This window comes from Haliotis rufescens, unplaced genomic scaffold (genome assembly GCF_023055435.1).
Source record: "Haliotis rufescens isolate VD_foot unplaced genomic scaffold, xgHalRufe1.0.p SCAF_9, whole genome shotgun sequence".
In the NCBI taxonomy this organism is placed as follows: Eukaryota; Metazoa; Mollusca; class Gastropoda; order Lepetellida; family Haliotidae; genus Haliotis; species Haliotis rufescens.
This window is the reverse complement of record NW_025964383.1, coordinates 39,679,237-39,706,078: the sequence shown is the minus strand read 5'-3', so window position 1 is coordinate 39,706,078 and position 26,842 is coordinate 39,679,237. Positions and strand designations below refer to the sequence as shown.

General features: G+C 39.3%; 1 protein-coding gene and 1 long non-coding RNA gene across 2 annotated transcripts in view; one reads left to right on the top strand and one right to left on the bottom strand.

The window, feature by feature from the left end:
• The window catches only part of LOC124139572 (inositol 1,4,5-trisphosphate receptor type 3-like), a 186,154-nt gene that overhangs the window by 17,434 nt on the left and 141,878 nt on the right, over positions 1-26,842 (bottom strand). Inside the window, exons 60-69 of the mRNA XM_048390658.1 lie at positions 26,648-26,743; positions 21,033-21,116; positions 17,771-17,812; positions 15,379-15,447; positions 14,841-14,867; positions 8,949-9,057; positions 5,643-5,761; positions 2,669-2,838; positions 1,359-1,451; positions 984-1,139 (exon numbers count right to left, since the gene is read on the bottom strand). Of these exons, the coding sequence (XP_048246615.1) occupies positions 984-1,139; positions 1,359-1,451; positions 2,669-2,838; positions 5,643-5,761; positions 8,949-9,057; positions 14,841-14,867; positions 15,379-15,447; positions 17,771-17,812; positions 21,033-21,116; positions 26,648-26,743 (965 nt within the window). The remainder of the gene's footprint in view (positions 1-983; positions 1,140-1,358; positions 1,452-2,668; positions 2,839-5,642; positions 5,762-8,948; positions 9,058-14,840; positions 14,868-15,378; positions 15,448-17,770; positions 17,813-21,032; positions 21,117-26,647; positions 26,744-26,842) is intronic.
• On the top strand, positions 1,351-20,676 carry LOC125377423. Its single transcript, XR_007219577.1, has 3 exons — positions 1,351-1,479; positions 19,949-20,032; positions 20,386-20,676. It is a non-coding gene; the product is annotated as an uncharacterized LOC125377423 (long non-coding RNA).

Below are 26,842 nucleotides of genomic sequence, written 5' to 3'. Positions count from 1 at the left end.
CATCACTCTCCTCTAATACATCACTCTCCTCTCATACATCACTCTCCTCTCATACATCACTCTCCTCTAATACATCACTCTCCTCTCATACATCACTTTCCTCTGATACATCCTTTTCCTATCATACATCACTCTCCTCTCATACATCACTCTCCTCTCATACATCACTCTCCTCTAATACATCACTTTCCTCTAATACATCACTTTCCCCTCATACATCACTCTCCTCTCATACATCACTCTCCTCTAATACATCACTCTCCTCTAATACATCACTTTCCTATCATACATCACTTTCCTATCATACATCACTCTCCTCTTATACATCACTTTCCTCTAATACATCACTTTCCCCTAATACATCACTTTCCCCTAATACATCACTCTCCTCTAATACATCACTCTCCTCTAATACATTGCTTTCCTCTCATACATCTCTTTCCTATCATACATCACTCTCCTCTTATACATCACTCTCCTCTAATACATCACTTTCCTATCATACATCACTCTCCTCTTATACATCACTTTCCTCTAATACATCACTTTCCTATCATACATCACTTTCCTATCATACATCACTTTCCTCTTATACATCGCTTTCCTCTCATACATCACTCTCCTCTCATACATCACTCTCCTCTCATACTTTACTTTCCTCTCATACATCACTTTCCTCTCATACATCACTTTCCTCTTATACATCGCTTTCCTCTCATACATCACTCTCCTCTCATACATCACTCTCCTCTCATACATCGCTTTCCTCTAATACATCGCTTTCCTCTCATACATCACTCTCCTCTCATACATCGCTTTCCTCTAATACATCACTCTTCTCTTATACATCACTTTCCTAACTTTCATCGCTTTCCTATCACATCGCTTGCCTCTCATACATCACTCTCCTCTCATACATGGCTTTCCGCTCCTTCATTGCTGAAATTGTTTTCAGTTGAGCACATGGTGAGTTCTCAACCTACTTCAACAGGTTCTTGATGTCCTTGATCCCGGGGAAGGTTGGGTGGTTGGAGAGGAAGTAGCTGACGACGATCATGAGGGAGAGGATGTTGTGGATGCCGCCGAGAACGAAGGTCATGTAGTAGGCGCCGGGCCAGTTGTTCAAGTAGGGAACTGGACTGGAAGCGAAGCAATCACATCAGTTGAACAAGTACTTCCATCACGGTGATCATACATAGATGCGTCAATATTAACAGGAAGATGTCAACAAGTTCATAGTTCATGGCTGAACTTACAGGTCGGTCTGACCTGACCCGTAATGGGATGTCCTCAGATCTTGGTTTAGCGATAGCGAGAACTAAGATCTGATTTGAATGAGATTGGGTGTTATCACTTACTCTGAGGCCTGGAGAGCGTTCTCCTGCCAGGTGACCATGACGAGGAAGGCGATCGCAACAGTCACGATCATCACCAGGATGTTCACCCACGGCCTGGAAGGTGCAAGGTACATATTGTAAGGTTGGTAGAAAATATTACATAAGTATTTACAGAGAGTGCAAAAATCTGAATTGTGTCACAATGGCAAGTATTCATGTATATTTGTCAAGTCAGCAGATAAAATCAGGAGACAATGGCAAGTATTCATGTGTATCTGTTGAGTCAGCAGATAAAATCAGGAGTCAATGGCAAGTATTCATGTGTATCTGTTGAGTCAGCAGATAAAATCAGGAGTCAATGGCAAGTATTCATGTGTATCTGTTGAGTCAGCAGATAAAACAGGAAACAATGGTAAGTAGTCATGTGTGTTTGTTGAGTCAGCATATTCAATGAGACAATGGCAAGTATTCATATGTATTTGTTTAGTCAGCAGATACAATACTGAGACAATGGCATGTATTCATGTGTTTGTTGAGTCAGCATATTCAATGAGACAATGGCAAGTATTCATATGTATTTGTTTAGTCAGCAGATACAATACTGAGACAATGGCATGTATTCATGTGTGTTTGTTGGGTCAGCATATTCAATGAGACAATGGCAAGTATTCATATGTATTTGTTTAGTCAGCAGATACAATACTGAGACAATGGCATGTATTCATGTGTGTTTGTTGAGTCAGCATTTTCAATGAGACAATGGCAAGTATTCATAAGTATTTGTTAAGTCAGCAGATACATAATGAGACAATGGCAAGTATTCATAAGTATTTGTTAAGTCAGCAGATACAATACTGAGACAATGGCAAGTATTCATGTGTGTTTGTTGAGTCAGCATTTTCAATGAGACAATGGCAAGTATTCATAAGTATTTGTTAAGTCAGCAGATACATAATGAGACAATGGCAAGTATTCATAAGTATTTGTTAAGTCAGCAGATACAATACTGAGACAATGGCAAGTATTCATGTGTGTTTGTTGAGTCAGCATTTTCAATGAGACAATGGCAAGTATTCATAAGTATTTGTTAAGTCAGCAGATACATAATGAGACAATGGCAAGTATTCATAAGTATTTGATAAGTCAGCAGATACAATACTGAGACAATGGTAAGTATTCATGTGTGTTTGTTGAGTCAGCATATTCAATGAGACAAAGGCAAGTATTCATAAGTATTTGTTAAGTCAGCATATTCAATGAGACAATGGCAAGTATTCATGTGTATTTGTTGAATCAGCATATTCAATGAGACAATTGCAAGTATTACTGACCAGCACTTGACAAAGAACCGGGCCAGTGGGTTTGCGTGAACCTTCCGCTGATACTTGATGTCCGAAATAATGTCCTGCGACCAGTCCATGAAGTCTCGCAGCTTGTTGCTTGGCGACGTTCTGTCCACCTCGTACTTGAACTTTTCCTTGATCTCTTCACGGAGAACGTTCTGGACATGGAAAAATGGTGTGTAAATAGAAAACAAAACGTTTACAAGAAATACTTCAGGACATCGTGAAATCAGTGCTAATACACAGTGAAAGTCATAATGGCTTGGTTCACATTTGTTCCTGGTACCCAAAGGGCACACTTATGAAACATTTTTTTAGCATCAATGTTAATTATATGAAGCCAGTGATAAAAATATGAAGGTTGATTGGTACGTTCTAAGCCTCCTCACATACAAAAAGAAGCACTAAATCTTTTGTTGCGGACGTTGACTTGATGTCACGGGGTGTGAGTGAGTGAGTGAGTTGGGTTTAATGCCGCTTTTAACATTATTCCAGTTATATCACGGCGTGTCAGCTTAATATGGGAGGAAAGCCCGAAGTGATGCAGGTCTCAGACGTTTACCACTTCGGTGAAACCCACGAGCACGGGTATGATGCTGACAAAACTAGAAACATAATCAGGGCAAACCAGGATTCGAACCCACAATCATAGGTTTCTGGCATGCCCAGGGGACACAACTCCGCACAGCAAATCTCGGCGCCTTAGACGACTGGGCCACCCGTGCCTCCAATGTCATAGAGGTATAGTCACTATGACTAGTCAGAAGAAAAAGCTGGGGTCACAACCTTTGCAGTGATCATACACTCGTAAACTGGAGAAACACATGGAAAAGGAACGAAGAAACATAGTATTCACAAAGTAATCCTGGGTAGACGGAAACAGACGAGGGTACTGTCAATCATTGCAAAGAAGGGGCAAAGCCATTCGTCACCACTCCCCCCTTTCCGTAACCTGCAAGAAGACTTGTCCCCCTGTCTATGAATGTTATGTGCGAAAATACGACAAACCGAGGCAGCAGATAAAATCAGGAGACAATGGCAAGTATTCATGTATATTTGTCTAGTCAGCAAATAAAATCAGGAGACAATGGCAAGTATTCATGTATATTTGTCTAGTCAGCAAATAAAATCAGGAGACAATGGCAAGTATTCATGTATATTTGTCGAGTCAGCAGATAAAATCAGGAGACAATGGCAAGTATTCATGTATATTTGTCTAGTCAGCAAATAAAATCAGGGGACAATGGCAAGAATTCATGTATATTTGTCTAGTCAGCAAATAAAATCAGGAGACAATGGCAAGTATTCATGTATATTTGTCTAGTCAGCAAATAAAATCAGGAGACAATGGCAAGTATTCATGTATATTTGTCGAGTCAGCAGATAAAATCAGGAGACAATGGCAAGTATTCATGTATATTTGTCAAGGCAGCAGATAAAATCAGGAGACAATGGCAAGTATTCATGTATATTTGTCGAGGCAGCAGATAAAATCAGGAGACAATGGAAACAGACAAGGGTACTGTCAATCATTGCAAAGAAGGGGCAAAGCCATTTGTAACCACTCGCCCCTTCCGTAACCTGCAAGAAGACCCCTGTCGATGAATGTTATGTGCGAAAATACGACAAACCAATCAGAATGCGCGTATGATTTCAAGTTCTTCGTCAAAGAATCCTTCAGAATAATTTTTGATTTTACATATGTCTTGCATCTAAAAATATACCAAAGATACAGTAAAATGTGTTCAATCATACTGTATAAATCCGCATGTCCCGATGTAGCCCTGAAATATATGTAATATATGGGGAAATATAAGTGAACTTTTACGCAACGAGTTGACAATTGTTTTAGGTATGCCCATTTGCGCAAAAATTGCCATGAGCAGGGCACGAGTCGCTATTTGGCTTGTCCCAGAATAACACGAGTTGGTCATGAATGGGGCAAAGCTAGCCAAGTGCATAGATGGAACAATGGTATTGTTCTACTCAATCTCCCAGACGCTAGAGAAAAAAATGATTTGGCAAGTCTAGATTGCCCCAGCCTGAAATTTAGTTTGTTCTGGGCTCCATTTGGATTTTAATTATTTATTTTTTGGTAGATCTATATTTTTAAATAACTTTATTTCTGGGACTAAATGTCAGTCTGGTATTGTTTTTGTTGGAAAACCTAAATTTCAACGAGCCGCTTTAAACATCTTTATGAGTTCTTGTCAGTGCCATTGTTAGAAGCGTCCAAACGGCACATCTAAGTATCATTGTGAGTGAGTCAGTCAGTCAGTGAGTATGGTTTTATGCCGCTTTTAGCAATATTCCACTAATATCACAGCGGGGGACACCAGAAATGGGCTTCACACATTGTACCCATGTGGCGAATCAAACCCTGGTATTCGGCATGACGAGTGATACCCCGACCCCCAGTATCGTAATGAGTGCCCTGTGATACAACTTGAAGACAGCACTTTTCTATCCCTGGCTTGCCCTTTTGATGTTTCTTGTTTAACAAACCCGTGAAGATTCTGGGGTAGAATAGGTCTTCAGCAACCCATACTTGCTGTAAAAGGTGACTAACGGGATTGGGTGGTCAGGCTTATTGACTTGGTTGATGCATGTCATCATATCTAAAATGCTCATGATGTCAATCACTGGATTGTCTGGTCCAGACTCAATTATTTTACAGACTGCCGTTATATAGCTGGAATATTGCTGAGTGCGGCGTTAAACATCAAACAAACGAAACTTGTTTAACACAAGTTCGGAAGCCTGACCACCCAGGGTTCACTGACTTGCTTGATGCATGTCATCATATCCTGATTGTGTAGATCGATGCTCATGATGTCAATCACTGGATTGTCCAGTCCAGATTTGATTATCTACAGACCACAGCTGGAATATCGCTGAATGCAGTGTTTAAATAACAAACAAACAAGCAATCATAGTTATAAATCTTGAAGTGACTGCTTACCTTGTCTTTTACCCGGAAATAGATCTTCTGAAGGATGTCATTCTTGAGGACCTCAATTGAGAGTGTGTTGCCAAAGAAGTACGCCCATGCAATCTCACTCTCTGGCGTCTTGATCAGCACTGCAACCAAACACATGGACTTGTCGGGATGGGTACAGACACAGTGGTCAAGGGGTGACTGATGCAACAGAATACACCCCTCACAGAATACACCACTCACAGAAAACACCACTCACAGAAAACACCCCCCACAGAATACACCCCTCACAGAATACATCTCTCACAGAATACACCCCTCACAGAATACACCCCTCACAGAATACACCACTCACAGAATACACCCTTCACAGAATAGACCCCTCACAGAATACATCTCTCACAGAATACACCACTCACAGAATACACCACTCACAGAATACACCACTCACAGAATACATCCCTCACGGAATACACCCCTCACAGAATACACCACTCACGGAATACACCACTCACAGAATACACCCCTCACAGAATACACCCCCCACAGAATACATCCCTAACAGAATACACCCCTCACAGAATACACCCTACACAGAATACACCCCTCACAGAATACACCACTCACAGAATACACCCCTCACAGAATACACCACTCACAGAATACACCCCTCACAGAATACGCCACTCACAGAATACACCACTCACAGAATACACCTCTCACAGAATACACCCCTCACAGAATAAACCCCTCACAGAATACACCACTCACAGAATACACCACTCACAGAATGCACCTCTCACAGAATACACCTCTCACAGAATACACCCCTCACAGAATACACCACTCACAGAATACACCTCTCACAGAATACACCCCTCACAGAATACACCCCTCACAGAATACACCACTCACAGAATACACCACTCACAGAATACACCCTTCACAGAATACGCCACTCACAGAATACACCACTCACAGAATACACCCTTCACAGAATACACCACTCACAGAATACACCACTCACAGAATACACCCCTCACAGAATACACCCTACACAGAATACATCCCTCACAGAATACACCCCTCACAGAATATATCCCTCACAGAATACACCCCTCAGAATACACCCTACACAGAATACACCACTCACAGAATACACCACTCACAGAATGCACCACTCACAGAATACACCCTTCACAGAAAACACCACTCACAGAATACACCACTCACAGATTACACCCCTCACAGAATACACCACTCACAGAATACACCCCTCACAGAATACACCCCTCACAGAATACACCCCTCACAGAATGCACCCCTCACAGAATACATCCTTCACAGAATACACCCCTCACAGAATACACCACTCACAGAATACACCCCTCATAGAATACATCCTTCACAGAATACATCCCTCACAGAATACATCCTTCACAGAATACATCCTTCACAGAATACACCCTTCACAGAATACATCCTTCACAGAATACACCCCTCAAAGAATACACCCTTCACAGAATACATCCCTCACAGAATAAATCACTCACAGAATACGCCCCTCACAGAATACACCCTTCACAGAATACATCCTTCACAGAATACACCCTTCACAGAATACATCCTTCACAGAATACACCCTTCCTAGAATACACCCTTCACAGAATACACCCCTCACAGAATACACCCCTCACAGAATACACCCTCCACAGAATACACCCTTCACAGAATACACCCCTCACAGAATACACCACTCACAGGATACATCCTTCACAGAATACATCCCTCACAGAATAAATCACTCACAGAATACGCCCTTCACAGAATACATCCTTCACAGAATACATCCTTCATAGAATACACCCTTCACAGAATACATCCTTCACAGAATACACCCCTCACAGAATACACCACTCACAGGATACACCCTTCCTAGAATACACCCTTCACAGAATAAACCCTTCACAGAATACACCACTCATAGGATACATCCTTCACAGAATACACCCCTCACAGAATACACCCTTCACAGAATACACCCCTCACAGAATACACCCCTCACAGAATACACCACTCATAGGATACATCCTTCACAGAATACACCCCTCACAGAATACACCACTCACAGAATACACCACTCACAGGATACACCCTTCCTAGAATACACCCCTCACAGAATACACCCCTCACAGAATACACCCCTCACAGAATACACCCTTCACAGAATACACCCTTCACAGAATACAACCCTCACAGAATACACCACTCATAGGATACATCCTTCACAGAATACACCCCTCACAGAATACACCCCTCACAGAATACACCCTTCACAGAATACACCACTCACAGAATACACCACTCACAGGATACACCACTCACAGAATACACCTTTCACAGAATACACCCCTCACAGAATACACCACTCATAGGATACATCCTTCACAGAATACACCCCTCACAGAATACACCCCTCACAGAATACACCCTTCACAGAATACACCCCCCACAGAATACACCACTCACAGAATACACCACTCATAGAATACACCCCTCACAGAATACGCCACTCACAGAATACACCCCTCACAGAATACACCACTCACAGAATACACCACTCAGAGAATATACCTCTCACAGAATACACCACTCACAGAATACACCACTCACGGAATACACCACTCACAGAATACACCCCTCACAGAATACGCCACTCACAGAATACACCCCTCACAGAATACACCACTCACAGAATACACCACTCACAGAATACAGTTATCACAGAATACACCACTCACAGAATACACCCCTCACAGAATACACCACTCACAGAATACACCACTCACAGAATACAGTCATCACAGAATACACCACTGACAGAATACACCCCTCACAGAATACACCCCTCACAGAATACACCACTCACAGAATAAACCACTCACAGAATACACCCCTCACAGAATACACCCCTCACAGAATACACCTCTCACAGAATACACCACTCACAGAATACACCACTCACAGAATACACCACTCACAGAATACACCACTCACAGAATACACCTCTCACAGATTACACCTCTCACAGAATACACCACTCACAGAATACACCTCTCACAGAATAAACCACTCACGGAATACACCCCTCACAGAATACAGCACTCACAGAATACACCACTCACAGAATACACCCCTCACAGAATACACCCTTCACGGAATACACCCCTCACAGAATACACCACTCACAGAATACACAACTCACAGAATGCGGCCATCACAGAAGCAATGAAGCAGGTGACAGGGCGGTGAGACATGACACTGACTTACTGGGTTTAGTGATCTCCTCGTGAAGATCCATCTTGCGACACAGGATGTGGTAGTAAGCAAAGCCGACATCACTCAACAGGTTGGCTAGCTGAGTAGACTCAGGTGTTCTCTAAATGATAATAATAATAATAAAAATAATAATAATAATATGTAATTGGCATCGAAGCTCAAAAAAGATCTTTTTAAAAATCCCAAACTATCAAAAGCCACTAGTTCATCACTAGACCTTTCTATGTGCCAAGTTTGTTGAAGAAATATGTGACAGTTTCCAAGATCTGCTCAGGAAACGACATCATGCATGGACAGACAGATGGTCTGACATTGTCCATTCTACTGGTACATCCCCCGCAAAATGTGCTGCGATGTGGGGCATATTCTGAAAAACCCTCTACATTTGCTTCGGCCAAATCTCAAACACAGGGACCAGTTTAACTTCTGGAACATCATAAGGGTAAATACCCAGACCCAAACAGTCCAACTCTGGCCTACATCGTCTCACGTTGCGACCAGGCCAGGTGATGCCCGAGCATCGCAGACTTACACTGAGAGACCTTCACATGGAGTAGCTCATGTTTGGAACATATCTGTCAACCCTTCAAAAAGTACTGAATATCTGACAATAGAGTTGACAATTTCAGCCTATCCCTAAGTCTCTGAAGCTTGTAAATCCTATGTACACATATCCTCCAGGGCAACCAATTGAATAAAGATCATACATCATTGTAAACGATTTAAGTACAGTAAAGTACGGTTATAACGAACTCAAAGGAGCCACTAATTTTAGTTCGTTATAACAGTAGTTCATTATAAGCATATAGATACAGCAAATATACAGCAAATGGCCAGGACTGAAAAATAAGTTTGTCATATTCATCAAATCGTTATAAGCGTGTTCGTTATAAATGTAGTTTACTATAATATTATTAATGAATGAAACTTTATCATCTGAAATCTTCATTTCATTATGATGAGTGAGTATGGTTTTACACCGCTTTTAGCAATATTCCAGCAATATCATGGTGGTCTTCATCCTTATGAGCGAACGCTTTAACCACTAGGCTACCCCACCACCCACCTTCTTCATCACAATGAACACATTCAACAGCTCAATGCAATCTAGCATTGCAATCAAGAGAGAGATTATGAGAGTTAGAGGCAACCAAAGACTCCATGCATGCACAGGTGTATAAAACAGACTATTTGTGGTACAACCTATATTTGCCACATAACACAACAATGTGAAGGGGAGAGAGGGACAACAGGACATAAAAAAAAGTTCCTATTTTTTTTCAAATAATATTTTTATAAATTTTAACATTATTTATTTATTTAAGGACTGGTCATTTATAATATTGAGGGGAATCATGAAAAAATGTTACATAAATTATGGGGGGGTCATCACGGCAAAATATGATGACCAATCCCATCGGCCCACACTCCCTGTTATAAATGACCAGTCCCTTAACAGAAATGCAGCATGGAAATTGTAAGAATCAATGTGCACCGTTAAGTGCAGCATAAGTGCAGCATGAGTGCAGCATAAGTGCAGCATGAGTGCAGCAAGGGGGTGTGCTATACAGTTCGTGGTATTGATATGCTGGCCATTGGGAAGGTCATGCAGTGTCCATTGATAAAAATATGTAGTTTAAATTTGATAAATTAATATATTTGAGACAAAAACATTACATGATCAAGATTTTTAAGAAACTTCAGCGTAACTGGTATTTTTTAATTTAGAAACATCTTGACACATAAATATATTTGACGAAAAACATTACATGATTGTGATATAAAAAATTACTAGCCAGAGCTCCAGACAACTTTTTGAGCAATTGAGTTTTTACTCCAGTGTTTCTATTTTAATTGGGTTATTACATTTTTCATTGGGTAACCAATATTTTTTCACTCATCTATTCATCACTCTATTGGGTTTTTCCCAAAATTAGTGAACATTTTAAGACTTAAAAAAAATTAAATAATGTTTTAGATATATATAACAGTTCTAAATATATAGGCTTGACTCAGAAAGTAAATTACAGTAAACTATGGTTATAATGAACTCAAAGGGACCACTTATTTTAGTTCGTTATAACCGTAGTTCGTTACAAGCATATATACAGCATAACTACAGCAAATAGTCGGGACAAAAAAGTAAGTTCATTATATCCGTCAGCTCGTTATAAGCGTGTTCATTATAAAGGTAGTTAACTGAAGTTCATAATTGTGTTTCGAAAATTACCTCCTTTGAACGCATGCTGAAAAAGCTTCATGGGTATTTACGCGAGCTGTTTTTCTACTTTTGAGTTTTTCACTTAATGCATGCATTTCTGTACGCAGGTTAATTGAAAGTTATTGGGTTTTGAATATTTGGGGGGTATTTTACGCAAATACGCTGCTTATCTGTAGCTCTGCTAGTGTAGCTCATATTGCTTCGCTAAAAAATAAAGTACTTAACTGACCTCATCTTTATTTAATATAATGGAACACATGGACGATCATGACATGAACAGCACTCATTCCATGACAAAACAGACAGCATCATGGCATACACAGAGATGATATTCACAAACACAACATGAACGCAACAGGATGAGGGCTGAGGCTACAGAACACAATTAACACACAATGATAAGACAAACACATATCTAGACACATGCCATTTTCATTTGGATCGTTGTAATAAGAAAGAAATGTTCCAGTGTCAACATGATTTGGAGTCAAAATATGCTTTTGACATCTCCTGGATTGGCATCTAGCAGTGGAAAGAAATACTTTCGGAAATAATTTCTGTTCATTTCATGACAACACATTCATGATGAAAACATATTTTGTCAAAAAAATAAACTAACTCGTAAAGTTGGAAGACATGAAACACTGATGGAAAACAACTCGGTATTGGTTGTGACGACGTTTCAGGGCCACTTCTTGCCCCTTCAGGTGAGTGATGATGTTTGTTTGTTTGTTTGTTGTTTAACAACGCATTCAGCAATATTCCAGCTATATGATGGCGGTCTGTAAATAATCGAATCCGGACCAGACAACCCAGTAATTGATCAAGTGCATTGAGACACGCAACTGGGATACGATGATGTTCATCAACCAAGCCTGACCACCCGATTCCGTTAGTCGCCTCTTACGACATGCATAGTCACCTTTTACAGCAAGCATGGTTGCTGAAGACCTATTCTACCCCGGATCTTCACAGGGAGACAAGCATGGTTGCTGAAGACCTATTCTACCCCGGATCTTCACAGGGAAACAAGCATGGTTGCTGAAGACCTATTCTAACCCGGATCTTCACAGGGAGACAAGCATGGTTGCTGAAGACCTATTCTACCCTGGATCTTCACAGGGAGACAAGCATGGTTGCTGAAGACCTATTCTACCCTGGATCTTCACAGGGAGACAAGCATGGTTGCTGAAGACCTATTCTACCCCGGATCTTCACAGGGAGACAAGCATGAGTTGCTGAAGACCTATTCTACCCTGGATCTTCACAGGGAGACAAGCATGGGTTGCTGAAGACCTATCCTACCCCGGATCTTCACGGGGAGACAAGCATGGGTTGCTGAAGCCCTATCCTACCCCGGATCTTCACGGGGAGACAAGCATGGGTTGCTGAAGACCTATCCTACCCCGGATCTTCACGGGGAGACAAGCATGCGTTGCTGAAGACCTATTCTACCCCGGATCTTCACGGGGAGACAAGCATGGGTTGCTGAAGACCTATCCTACCCCGGATCTTCACGGGGAGACAAGCATGGGTTGCTGAAGACCTATTCTACCCCGGATCTTCACGGGGAGACAAGCATGGGTTGCTGAAGACCTATTCTACCCTGGATCTTCACGGGGAGACAAGCATGAGTTGCTGAAGACCTATTCTACCCCGGATCTTCACAGGGTGACAAGCATGCGTTGCTGAAGACCTATTCTACCCCGGATCTTCACGGGGAGACAAGCATGGGTAGCTGAAGACCTATTCTACCCCAGATCTTCACAGGGAGACAAGCATGAGTTGCTGAAGACCTATTCTACCCCGGATCTTCACAGGGAGACAAGCATGAGTTGCTGAAGACCTATTCCACCCCAGATCTTCACAGGGAGACAAGCATGAGTTGCTGAAGACCTATTCTACCCCGGATCTTCACGGGGAGACAAGCATGCATTGCTGAAGACCTATTCTACCCGGGATCTTTGCGGGGAGACAAGCATGAGTTGCTGAAGACCTATTCTACCCTGGATCTTCGCGGGGAGACAAGCATGGGTTGCTGAAGACCTATTCTACCCCGGATCTTCACAGGGAGACAAGCATGCATTGCTGAAGACCTATTCTACCCGGGATCTTCGCGGGGAGACAAGCATGCGTTGCTGAAGACCTATTCTACCCCGGATCTTCACGGGGAGACAAGCATGGGCTGCTGAAGACCTATTCTACCCCGGATCTTCACGGGGAGACAAGCATGCGTTGCTGAAGACCTATTCTACCCCGGATCTTCACGGGTGAATGATGAAACATTGTCACAAACAATATGGAATGTTTATCTGTAATTCTACCACTCTCCGTGATTTAGTAAATTCTGATCGACAACCCACTCAAACTCTAGACTCAACCCATGCCGCTTCACTCAATGTATTTGCTGACACGAAAGAGTTCATGTTTTATTTAATCATGGTAGAATGGATATACTATGAATATGACAGACTGTGTTTTCAATGTAGAGCATTTCACCTGTAGATTTAACCACGCTAAATTTAACATTTGAAACCTCACGCTGCAGTGTTGGTTCCAGTTCAGTATGTTCAATTGTTTCAAGTCTTCATACTGAATTAGTAATAAGCAATTATTCGTTTTAACAAAATACAATTTCATCATTGTAAATGATTTATGAAATCAGTCTTGGAAAGGCATCTTTTTTATAACTAGTTCAGAGGACTAGTGTGAACCCAATCTCATTAAAATCAGACCTTAGTTCTCGCTACCGCTAAACAAAGATCTGATGACACCCCATTAGGGGTCACGTCAGGACGACCTATCATCTGACCAATCAGAGTGTCGCTTACCAGATTATGAAAGTGAGTTGGAATGTGATTTCTACTCATGCATCCTCGAAAACTTTAACACGGGGTATTCCGAACGTTAGTTACGGGTTTAACGACTGAATCCTTACAATCTAGACCATCTGTTAGCCATTCCAGAATGTTCTTTTGTTCAGGTTTCAAATTTGTAATCGAGAATTTGTCAAAATATGTTTCCAAGCATAGTCGCCAATTTGAAATTAGTGCCGTAACGCACGAGAAAGCTGCCTTCTGATTGGTCATTCCATTGGTCAGTCAAAGTTCGCGCAAGGTCGGTCTGACGTGACCCGTAATGGGATGTCCTCAGATCTTTGTTTAGCGGTGGCGAGAACTAAGATCTGATTTTAATGAGATTGAGTGTGAACCATATTTCACCAGTCCTCAGAGATTGCAGCTTGTCCTGCTTGAACATTTTGAAGAAGAAAAAAACATTTACTATGTTTACATTTTCTGTCAGTTTTATTCAGTTTCAATTTGCAGCCAACTTGAAGCATTGAGAACTGGTTCCGAATTATAGCCCCTAAATGCCTCAAGTCAGTGAGGACTAAGATCCCTGCATTTTGATTTGTCCTCACCACAATTAGTTGACTCTGGCTAAGGGACCAGCGTGAATTTCAAAGGCTAGGAAATAACAAAATATTATGTATGTATTATTTCAAGAGGGTTTTTGATAGGAAATGAACCTAAAAATCATCTGGACAGCTTTTCAAGTCTTGTTTTGTCGCAAGTTCGAATACTGACAAATAATTGAAATTATTTGGCCTAATGAAAATGGCATCACACAAAACTAAATACACCAATCTCCACATTTTTTACCTCTCTGACATGCATGGCAGACGCATCCTACATGATGAAAAACATACACACAATGATCAATGAGAGTCAGGACAAGATAACGTTTTCTTCACAACTAACAATCATGATGATGAAATCATGCCAGTATTCACTCAGACTTACCACCACAAGTTCTAAATCCTACCAGCACCAAGTACAGCCAAAAAAGGACATATTAGCACAAATTCACCAAAAATTTCAAACAATAAACATTCAAATCACAAAGTGAATCAAATTCAAATTTTGCTGTGCAACGCCAAGATGATTATATTTTTAGTCAAATGAATTTTCAACATTATTAGATCACTTTCACTTCAGTACTTACACCCTACACCAGGAGATGAAATGATAAAACAATAAACTTAATAGGTAATAGAAACTACATTATAAAAATAATCAATATCATTTATAGAATGTAATATCTTTTCTGAAAGACGAAAATTTTATCTTTCATATGAAATGGAACAATACATATATGTAATAAAAAATAATAATTAAACATTTGATAATGAAAACTTACCTTGATGTCACTATATGCTGTCACCATGGCTTGTACGATTGAATCACTGTCAAGGTACTCCAGTACCTCCTGGGAAAGAAAATTGACAAAATCAACCACTTGGGTATGGTGCCGACAGACAAGGGAGTGAGTTAGGTTTAAGCCACTTTTAGCAATATTCCAGCAATATTCCAGCAATATTCCAGCAATATTCCAGCAATATCACGGCAGGGGAAACCAGAAATGACTGACAGACAAGAATTACAACAAGATAAAAATCTGGGTTTCAAACCCATGATCATTGGATCCTGGTATGGCAAAGGGGTGCAACTCTGCAAAGCACATTGCAGCATCTGAAACCAGTGGTTCAACCATGCTTCAAAATGGCTTTCACTAACCCTTCATCATTTCCAGAAACATGTATATTCAGTGCATGTGAAAGCTATGTGCATGGCTATACATCGATAGTTAGGAACTATTTAGATAGGAACAGCAAAGACCTAAACTGAGAATAGTGAATGTATGTACTTATAGACACAAGTGATAGGTACTACACATTTATCTAACATAGATTATGGTATTTTATAATGTCCAAAGAGAATCCACGAAAATTGTCATCAAAACAATGAATCTTACACTTTGGTCAACATTTTACTCAACAGTAACCATGGCAACTCATGAGGCTCAGGCACAAGATGCCCCTTTTGAAGTTCTTATTGTAAAGATAAAAATAACAGTGAATCACAAACATTTGGATATTTTTTATGCTAACAATGTTCTTTTGTAGAAAAGGTACAATTTATAAAAATGAAACAAAACATGCAGTTCACTGTTTCCATGACAACCACATGCATGTATTATCTTTAAGACAAGCAATGTTAGGTAATGCTGACTCCATGTCACAAGCAGATAACTGATTATGCAAGTTGAACAACAGAAAAAAAAGAAGCAAAATATGATATATAAGAATAAATCTCCACCACTAAAACATTAATGTCACAATGCAGGTCAATTTGAGTGTCATTTTTTTTTAAATAATCAAGTCAAGACACAAAAGCTAGCAGTAGATAGTTTCAAATTTGAAATGCAGAGAATCTCATTGGCAGTGACTTTCAGATTTCCAATATCTCAAAGTTGAAATCGACCAAATGCAAACTTTGAGATAACATCATATTGAAATATCAGATGATACCACAGGCACCTCAAGCAAATCAAAATACTGGGAAATACAAATTGCAAAAGTGAGCCATTGCACAATTATGTCAGATTAACTATAGTACCGTATTCGACGTAATAAGCACCCAGGGCGCTCTCAAAATTAGAAATAGGGGGCTCTTATCAGAATATTATTTTGGTGGAAAAAACCGAGTTGAATGATAAATTTTGTGGTTTATGCTGACGGTTTGAACTGTTTATATACGACAGATATATATTTCCAGAATTTAATAGCCCATAATTAAGGGTGTATATAAAACACAAGTGTGTATTATACATGAATAAATAAGTCTTGTGTACATTGATCAATCAGAAGGGGTGCTAATTGGGATTGTTCACTTGCCAATATATTAGCAAATATTGCCGTGGGCGCTTATTACGTCGAATATGGTAGTATGAAAGCACCAGGTGGTCCTCTACTTCTTTTGAGTAGTATACACTATTATAGTCAGAGCCTTTGGATCATACACCAAGCTTGAGTTAAGAATTATTTTCTAGATAATTGAATAGATCTGAAATGGCAAGAGTCAGTCCGCTGCACTTTAACATGTGACTGTCTTGACATGCCAAGGTATCAATCTTACTGAGCAATTCCAGATTCCTGCATTTCCTTTCTAAACTAAAGCATTACACAGCTGACAATTCTTAAGAATTGAAAGTAGGTTAGCAGTAGGCTAATAATGCAATTACATGTATATAAGATACGGTTATAGAGGAAAACAACTATGGAACTACCAGCACGTAGGAGACAAACAAGCTACATACAGCAGCTGACTTCAGATACAGTGCATCATACAAGCCAATCAAGATCCAGCGGACAAAAAGTAACACAAATCATTTTACTGTTCACACACACAAAAAAAGTTCAAAGTCACAACATGAATGTTTATGAAATTTCTCGACCGAAACGTCTTTTAGACATCGTGAACAGAAAACAGATATAAAAAGAAACATGTTCTGACAAATAACTTTTTATGCGTAAACCAGGTAAAAAAAACAGCTGAATCTTAAATCACTGTAACTGAAGCCAATCATTTAGAAGCCAATCATTTAGAAGCTAGATGGAACGCTAAGCGGAGCAGTTCCTGCAAAAGGAATCAGTTAGTTAACATCTGAAAATGCAATGACAAACGGATCCATGCACAACATGGCTTATTATTCGCCCATCTCCAACAACAAACATTGACACAAAATTTACCCAACAAGTCGGTCGGCGGAATCTAATGTCACTGCTCTGTAACTGAACACAAGGAAGGCTGTCACAGAATGGACGATAACAGGCAAGGATAACAAGTGTCTCATTAACAAGTTACTTAGGATAACAAGTGTCTCCTTAACAAGTTACTTAGGATAACAAGTGTCTCCTTAACAAGTTACTTAGGATAACAGGTGTCTCATTAACTAGTTACTTAGGATAACAAGTGTCTCCTTAACTAGTTACTTAGGATAACAGGTGTCTCATTAACTAGTTACTGGGGATAACAAGTGTCTCATCAACTAGTTACTCAGGATAACAAGTGTCTCCTTAACTAGATACTTAGGATAACAGGTGTCTCATTAACAAGTTACTTAGGATAACAGGTGTCTCATTAACAAGTTACTTAGGATAACAAGTGTCTCCTTAACTAGTTACTTAGGATAACAAGTGTCTCATTAACTAGTTACTTAGGATAACAGGTGTCTCATTAACTAGTTACTTAGGATAACAGGTTTCTCATTAACTAGTTACTTAGGATAACAGGTGTCTCATTAACTAGTTACTTAGGATAACAAGTGTCTCATTAACTAGTTACTTAGGATAACAAGTGTCTCATTAACTAGTTACTTAGGATAACAAGTGTCTCATTAACTAGTTACTTAGGATAACAAGTGTCTCATTAACTAGTTACTTAGGATAACAAGTGTCTCATTAACAAGTTACTTAGGATAACAGGTGTCTCCTTAACAAGTTACTGAGGATAACAAGTGTCTCCTTAACTAGTTACTTAGGATAACAAGTGTCTCATTGACTAGTTACTTAGGATAACAAGTGTCTCATTGACTAGTTACTGAGGATAACAGGTGTCTCCTTAACTAGTTACTTAGGATAACAGGTGTCTCATTAACTAGTTACTTAGGATAACAAGTGTCTCCTTAACTAGTTACTTAGGATAACAAGTGTCTCATTGACTAGTTACTGAGGATAACAAGTGTCTCCTTAACTAGTTACTTAGGATAACAAGTGTCTCATTGACTAGTTACTTAGGATAACAGGTGTCTCATTAACTAGTTACTTAGGATAACAGGTGTCTCATTGACTAGTTACTGAGGATAACAAGTGTCTCATTGACTAGTTACTCAAGATAATAAGTGTCTCATTAACTAGTTACTTAGGATAACAAGTGTCTCCTTAACTAGTTACTTAGGATAACAAATGTCTCATTAACTAGTTACTTCGGATAACAAATGTCTTATTAACTAGCTACCGGAGTTCTGAACACGATAACAGTCGTATCTATGTGTTTTGTTTGTTGTTTAATGCCGCACTTAGCAATAGTTCAGCCGTATGCCGGCAAATTGTAATTTATCGAGCTTTGCCCAAACAATACAGCTGTTGAAACAATGATATTTATGATAATTATGATAATTATTCTGATAACGATGTTCTGCAACTTACCACAAGAGGCTGTTCATACAAAATAAAAGAAGATACATTGGACATTTGTAATATAATGGAACCTTGGTAATCTGGACAGTTACCATTCTTGGTAATTTAATTTGGATTATAAAGTGGTCTGTCAGGCAAGGTGTCCACATTAACAGGGTCCAGTCCAACAAGTGTTCACTGTATAATGTAGGGTAGACGGGAAACAGTCCCTGATTACAATATGAACTTTTAAAATAGTGCAACAAATCTTAAATATACTATTTTCCTTTCCCCTTGTGTGTTCCAAATGCATAAAAAACATCTGGAAACAGGACATGTCATCAAATTGTTGGACCAATGTTTCAATTCTTTAGTTGCATATTGTTGACCTGTTGTTCCCAGAATCCAGTCTGTCAGTGGAATGGTGTAGGGACCTGCCATGTATTGAAGGGACGAGAGAACATGAGGGAGAGTACCATCAGTGTGTGTGAGTGAGTGAGGTTTAACACCGCTTTTAGCAATATTCCAGCAATATCACGGTGGGGAACACCAGAAATGGGCTTCACACATTGTACCCATGTCGGGAATCGAACCCGGGTCTTCAGTGTTACAAGCGAACGCTTTAACCATCAGGCTACCCGACCGCCCCTGTTTGTGTGTATCTATGTGTGTGAATTTTTCTATGTGTGTGTCTGTGTCTCTGTGTGTGTTTGTTTGTTTGTCTGTAATGCCACACATCCAATATTCCAGCTTATAGGACAGTGACCTGGAAATAATCACATCTGGACCAGACAACCAGTGACTGATATTGTGAGCAAAGATCCACTCCTTGAGGTGAGGTGAGGTGAAATTGGGTTTAACGTCGCGTCCAAGATTATTGCACTTATATAGCGACGTGCATGCACGTGTATGTGTGTGTGTGGCTGCTTGTACTAGTCCGGACTGATGCCGATTTATAGTGCTAGCTCACTGAGATACCATGCTGCAGTTTAACATGAATACCCCACTCAGACACAGTATACTGACTCCGAGCCGACCAGTCCTTGTTTTAGCCCCTTAATGCCAAGCGCCAGACAGGGTAACAACAAGTACAATCTTTTAACGTCTTTTTGTATGACGCGGCCCGGGATCGAACCCTGGACCTTCCGCTCTCCGGGCGGACGCTCTACCACAATCCACTCCTTGAGAGTATGATGACATGGTATCTGAACACTTGACCAACCGATGTATGAGAGTTGCCTCACACAATCAGATGGGATCAATTCTAACATGGTGGGTGGGACGGGATGGGTGCCGTGAATGTCCCTCAAATGACTTGCTTTCATGGTGGATCCTATGCATAAGGGGTCACTTTACATTTACTTCAGATCTTTAGCATGCAGGTACAGGATTGCAATGCAATATATTATTCCTGATTAAAAAAAATAGTTTCAGATACAATTTTTGCCGATCCTTGAATTAAAATCCTGTAAAGTTTATATCATTGGGTGTGTCTTGACCGAATCACCGGTAGATTCCAAGAAAACGTGTGTACAGCTGATTGCTGTTTCCGGCTTAGTTTACGAGAAAATACACAAGGTAATCTTAATCCTTGGATATAAAACAATGCCTAGCAGAACAAAAAATACTATTTAAACGGTAAATCAACATGTGTGGTGATTTTTTTATCTCAAATTCACCCGTTCGTTTGCCGGACTTCGCTGAAGGGGTACGGTGTAATTTTTTTCTGCTCTTGGTATTTAAATTTTTTTTGCAAAAATACTGAATCTGCTAGAGGGGGATGCGCATTATACATGGGTGCGCACTATACTCAAGAAAATACGGTACTCATTACTTGAGTGGAGTGCTCAATTCTGGCAAAGTTCTGGTGTAGTTGTGGGGCAGGTCTGGTGTAGGTGCCCGCTAGGTCAGGCAGGTCCTGGAACAGTCCATGTTGATTGTTATGCCATCAATCCAGGAGAGAGGTGTTAAAGTATAAGAAGAAAATGTAGTCATACTTCCACAGTGCCACTGCAGTTCCAATGCACTCCATCAAGTGAGTGAGTGAGTGAGTATGGTTTTAAGCCGCTTTTAGCATTATTCCAGCAATATCACGGCGGGGGACACCAGAAATGGGCTTCACATATTGTACCCATGTCGGGAATCGAACCCGGGTCTTCGGCGTGACGAGCAAACGCTTTAACCACTAGGCTACCCGACCGCCCCCCCCACTCCATCAAGGAAATCAACACTCAACCAACATCATTAACCTTAAGGCAAAAGATAAATCAATCATCAACTCATCACGAAAACAGTAAACCAATCAACTTATCCTGTGAACAATAAGCCAATCATCAAGTCATCAGGTAAATATAACAGTTATTAACTTAGCAATGAATAAGTCAACCAATCATTAACATAGCAGGTAAACAATAAACAAAATTATCAACTCAACAAGTAAACAGTAAACCTATCTTCAACTCATCAGGTAACTATAACAGTTATTAACTTATCAAGTAAACAGTAAGCCAATTGTCAACCCACAAGGTAAACATGAAACCAATTATCAACTCATCACAGAAAACGTAAACCACACAAGGACTCATCACATAAACAGTAAACCACACGACAAATCATCACATAAACAGTAAACCACACAACAACTCATCACAGAAACAATAAACGACACAACAAATCATCACATAAACAGTAAACAACACAACAACTCATCACGGAAACAGTAAACAAAACAACAATTCATCACAGAAACAGTAAACGACACAACAACTCATCACGGAAACAGTAAACCACACAACAACTCATCACGGAAACAGTAAACAAATTATCAACTCATCACACAAACTGAAAACTAATTATCAACTCATCACAGAAACAGTAAACATCTCATTAAATCATCACGGAAACAGTAAACCAATTATCAACTCATCATGAAAAAAGTGAACCAATCATCAACTCATCACATAAACTGAAAACTAATTATCAACTCATCACAGAAACAGTAAACATCTCATCAAATCATCACGGAAACAGTAAACCAATTATCAACTCATCACGGAAACAGTAAACAAAACAACAATTCATCACATAAACAGTAAACCAATCATCAACTCATCACGGAAACAGTAAACCAAACAACAATTCATCACATAAACAGTAAACGACACAACAACTCATCACGGAAACAGTAAACCAATTATCAACTCATCACGGAAACAGTAAACAAATTATCAACTGATCACACAAACTGAAAACCAATTATCAACTCATCACAGAAACAGTAAACATCTCATCAACTCATCACGGAAACAGTAAACCAATTATCAACTCATCATGAAAAAAGTGAACCAATCATCAACTCATCACGGAAACAGTAAACCACACAACAACTCATCACAGAAACAGTAAACCAATCATCAACTCATCACGGAAACAGTAAACCACACACCTCATCACGGAAACAGTAAACCAATCATCAACTCATCACGGAAACAGTAAACCACACAACAACTCATCACGGAAACAGTAAACCAATCATCAACTCATCACGGAAACAGTAAACAAAACAACAATTCATCACAGAAACAGTAAACGACACAAGAACTCATCACGGAAACAGTAAACCAATTATCAACTCATCACGGAAACAGTAAACAAATTATCAACTCATCACACAAACTGAAAACCAATTATCAACTCATCACAGAAACAGTAAACATCTCATCAACTCATCATGGAAACAGTAAACCAATTATCAACTCATCATGAAAAAAGTGAACCAATCATCAACTCATCACGGAAACAGTAAACCACACAACAAATCATCACAGAAACAGTAAACCAAACAACAATTCATCACATAAACAGTAAACGACACAACAACTTATCACGAAAACAGTAAACCAATTATCAACTCATCACGGAAACAGTAAACAAATTATCAACTCATCACACAAACTGAAAACCAATTATCAACTCATCACAGAAACAGTAAACATCTCATCAACTCATCATGGAAACAGTAAACCAATTATCAACTCATCATGAAAAAAGTGAACCAATCATCAACTCATCACAGAAACAGTAAACAAAACAACAACTCATCAAGGAAACAGTAAACCAATCATCAGCTCATCACAGAAACAGTAAACCAATCATCAGCTCATCACAGAAACAGTAAACCACACAAAAACTCATCGCGGTAACAGTAAACCAATCATCAACTCGTCACAGAAACAGTAAACAAATTATCAACTCATCACACAAACTAAAAACCAATCATCAACTCATCACAGAAACAGTAAATCAATCATCAACTCATCACAGAAACAGTAAACCAAACAACAACTCATCAAGGAAACAGTAAACAAATCATCAACTCATCACGGAAACAGTAAACCAATCATCAACTCATCACACAAACTGAAAACCAATCATCAACTCATCTCAGAAACAGTTAACCAATCATCAACTCATCACGGAAACAGTAAACCAATCATCAACTCATCACAGAAACAGAAAACCAATTATCAACACATCACAGAAACAGTGAACCAATAATCAGCTCATCACAGAAACAGTAAGCCACACAAAAACTCATCGCGGTAACAGTAAACCAATCATCAACACATCACAGAAACAGTAAACCACACAAAAACTCATCACAGTAATAGTAAACCAATCATCAACTCATCAGGGAAACAGTAAACCAATCATCAACTCATCACGGAAACAGTAAACCAATCATCAACTCATCACAGAAACAGAAAACCAATCATCAACTCATCACAGAAACAGTAAACCAATCATCAACACATCACGGTAACAGTAAACCAATCATCAACTCACCACGGAAACAGTAAACCAATCATCAACTCATCAAGGAAACAGTAAACCAATCATCAACTCACCACGGAAACAGTAAACCAATCATCAACTCATCAAGGAAACAGTAAACCAATCATCAACACATCACAGAAACAGTAAACCACACAAAAACTCATCACAGTAATAGTAAACCAATCATCAACTCATCAGGGAAACAGTAAACCAATCATCAACTCATCACGGAAACAGTAAACCAATCATCAACTCATCACAGAAACAGAAAACCAATCATCAACTCATCACAGAAACAGTAAACCAATCATCAACACATCACGGTAACAGTAAACCAATCATCAACTCACCACGGAAACAGTAAACCAATCATCAACTCATCAAGGAAACAGTAAACCAATCATCAACTCACCACGGAAACAGTAAACCAATCATCAACTCATCAAGGAAACAGTAAACCAATCATCAACTCATCACGGAAACAGTAAACCAAACACTCACAGTTTAAACATTGAACATGACATTATACAGGTCGGAACACTTGTAACGGGATATACAAGTGAGAATTCAAGGACAGGCATGGCATCTATTGATCTCGGGGTTTTTCCTGTATTTACAACATGTAATTTTCCCATCTTGGCAAACTATCGTGACCATAAATCTTAAACCCTTTCTTGTCACAAGTCCAGGATCATGCATCAGATCTCCTCATTCTTCAAGTAGTCTGGACATCAAGTTTGGTTTGTGTTTGTTGTTTAACGTCACACTCAGCAATATTCCAGCTATATGATGGTGGTCTGTAAATAATCAAGTCTGAACCAGACAATCCAGAGATTGATATGGATCATGAGCATTGATTGACACAATTAGGATACAATGACATGCATAAACTAGTCACCGAGCCTGACCACCCGATTCCGTCAGTCGCCTCGAACAACAAGCATGGGTTGCTGAAGACCAATTCTAAACCTGATCTTCACAGATGTTAGAGTATTGGGAGTATTATTGTCATTACATTGAACTGACTCTAACAGCTACATCTAAACTATGAATAATACTGGTTTAGTTAATAGAATGGCTTCAGTTGTTGAACTGATGTTACATTACAGTTCTAATTCCAAATAACATAGTCTTGGTCATGTGAAGCACTAAAAATCACACTAAAGTTTACACTAAAGATCACACTAAAGATCACACTAAAGATCACACTATAGATCACACTATAGATCACACCAAAGATCACACTATAGATCACACTAAAGATCACACTAAAGATCAAACTATAGATCACACTATAGATCTCACTATAGATCACACTAAAGATCGCACTAAAGATCACACTAAAGATCACACTAAATATCACACTATAGATCACACTAAAAGCAAGAAACTAAACGAACAAAGTAATCTTAACTACACGTGTACACAAAAGTGACATAAACAAAAGTTATCCACATAATGTTTTCCAGAAAAATCTTCTGGTTGAATGCCAATTCAAGTACACTCATACAAACCCATATTATGAAGTCATCGACAATCTCTGTTTGGCTAGACGCATCATACTCTCTTAACAACAACTTTGGTTAGTACTAAAAACACTTGTACACAGTCAATAACTTTTTTCTTACTTTCAAGCAGAAAAAGTAACATCTAAAAAAATTTAAATATCAATCTCATTCATTTGGTAACATTTTACAGATATTAAATACCGTAGAAACTTAGGGAAATTAGAACTAAAAAAACTTGACAGGAGGGGGAGCTCTTATTAAAGGCATGGGTAAAATATGTTTTCAGAGATCGAACTGTAGTTAACAAACCTAGTTGAACATCGATGAACTAAACTTTTTTCAAAGCTACGTACTTAGCAAATATAACTGTAGTTATAACTTAGAGCACAAGAACATAAGGAATGTCATGTAAATTTTCATGTTTTTTGCTGGGGGCTCAGAGCTAAAAGATAAGCTGCATATTTGCATAAAGTACCCCTCCAAAATATTCTAAACCCAATAACTTTCAATTAATTCACGCACAGAAATGCATGCATTAAATTAAAAACTCAAAAACAGCATGTGTCAATACCCAATGGAGATAATTTCCTGAACACAATTACGGGCTAATTTACTTTCCGAGGCAAGCATATAATAGTTAGAACCCTTACATACATCTGAAACATTATTCATTTTTTTAAATCTTATAATGTGTAATCATTTGGGGGAAAACCCAATAGAGTGATGAATAAATGAGGGAAAAAATATTGGTTACCCAATGAAAAATGTAATAACCCAAATAAAATAGAAACCTTCGAGTAAAAACTCAATTGCTCAAAAATTATCTGGAGCTCTGGGGTTTATAAAGATTATTTACAGATTGGTCTGGAACTTGGTCAGGGGAGCTTAATGGCGCGGAACACTTAATATGAATGGTGAATAAGGTTGACATTGTTCTCACTTGAAATTTAATCAAATGATAATTATATGGAACAGAGATGCCAACTCTAATTGTTACAGATTCAGGGAAATATCTAGCATAGATTTAGTCTTTGATTACGATGCTGCAACAGGATATCTGTCCTGTAGCAGGCCCTGATTGGCTGAGCAACATCATGTGACCTACATTTGCCAACGCATCTTCATCGTCCTCCCTCTCGGGTGGGTTTTCCTCCGTCAAAGATTTGATCAGAGTCGCGATTGACTTCTTTACGGTGTAGACCTGGCCAACAGAAATAGAAATATTAAACATTTACACAAATGCAGGATGGAACTGGATTTGAACCCACAATTGGCACTTCCAAAGGGAAGCAACTCTGCA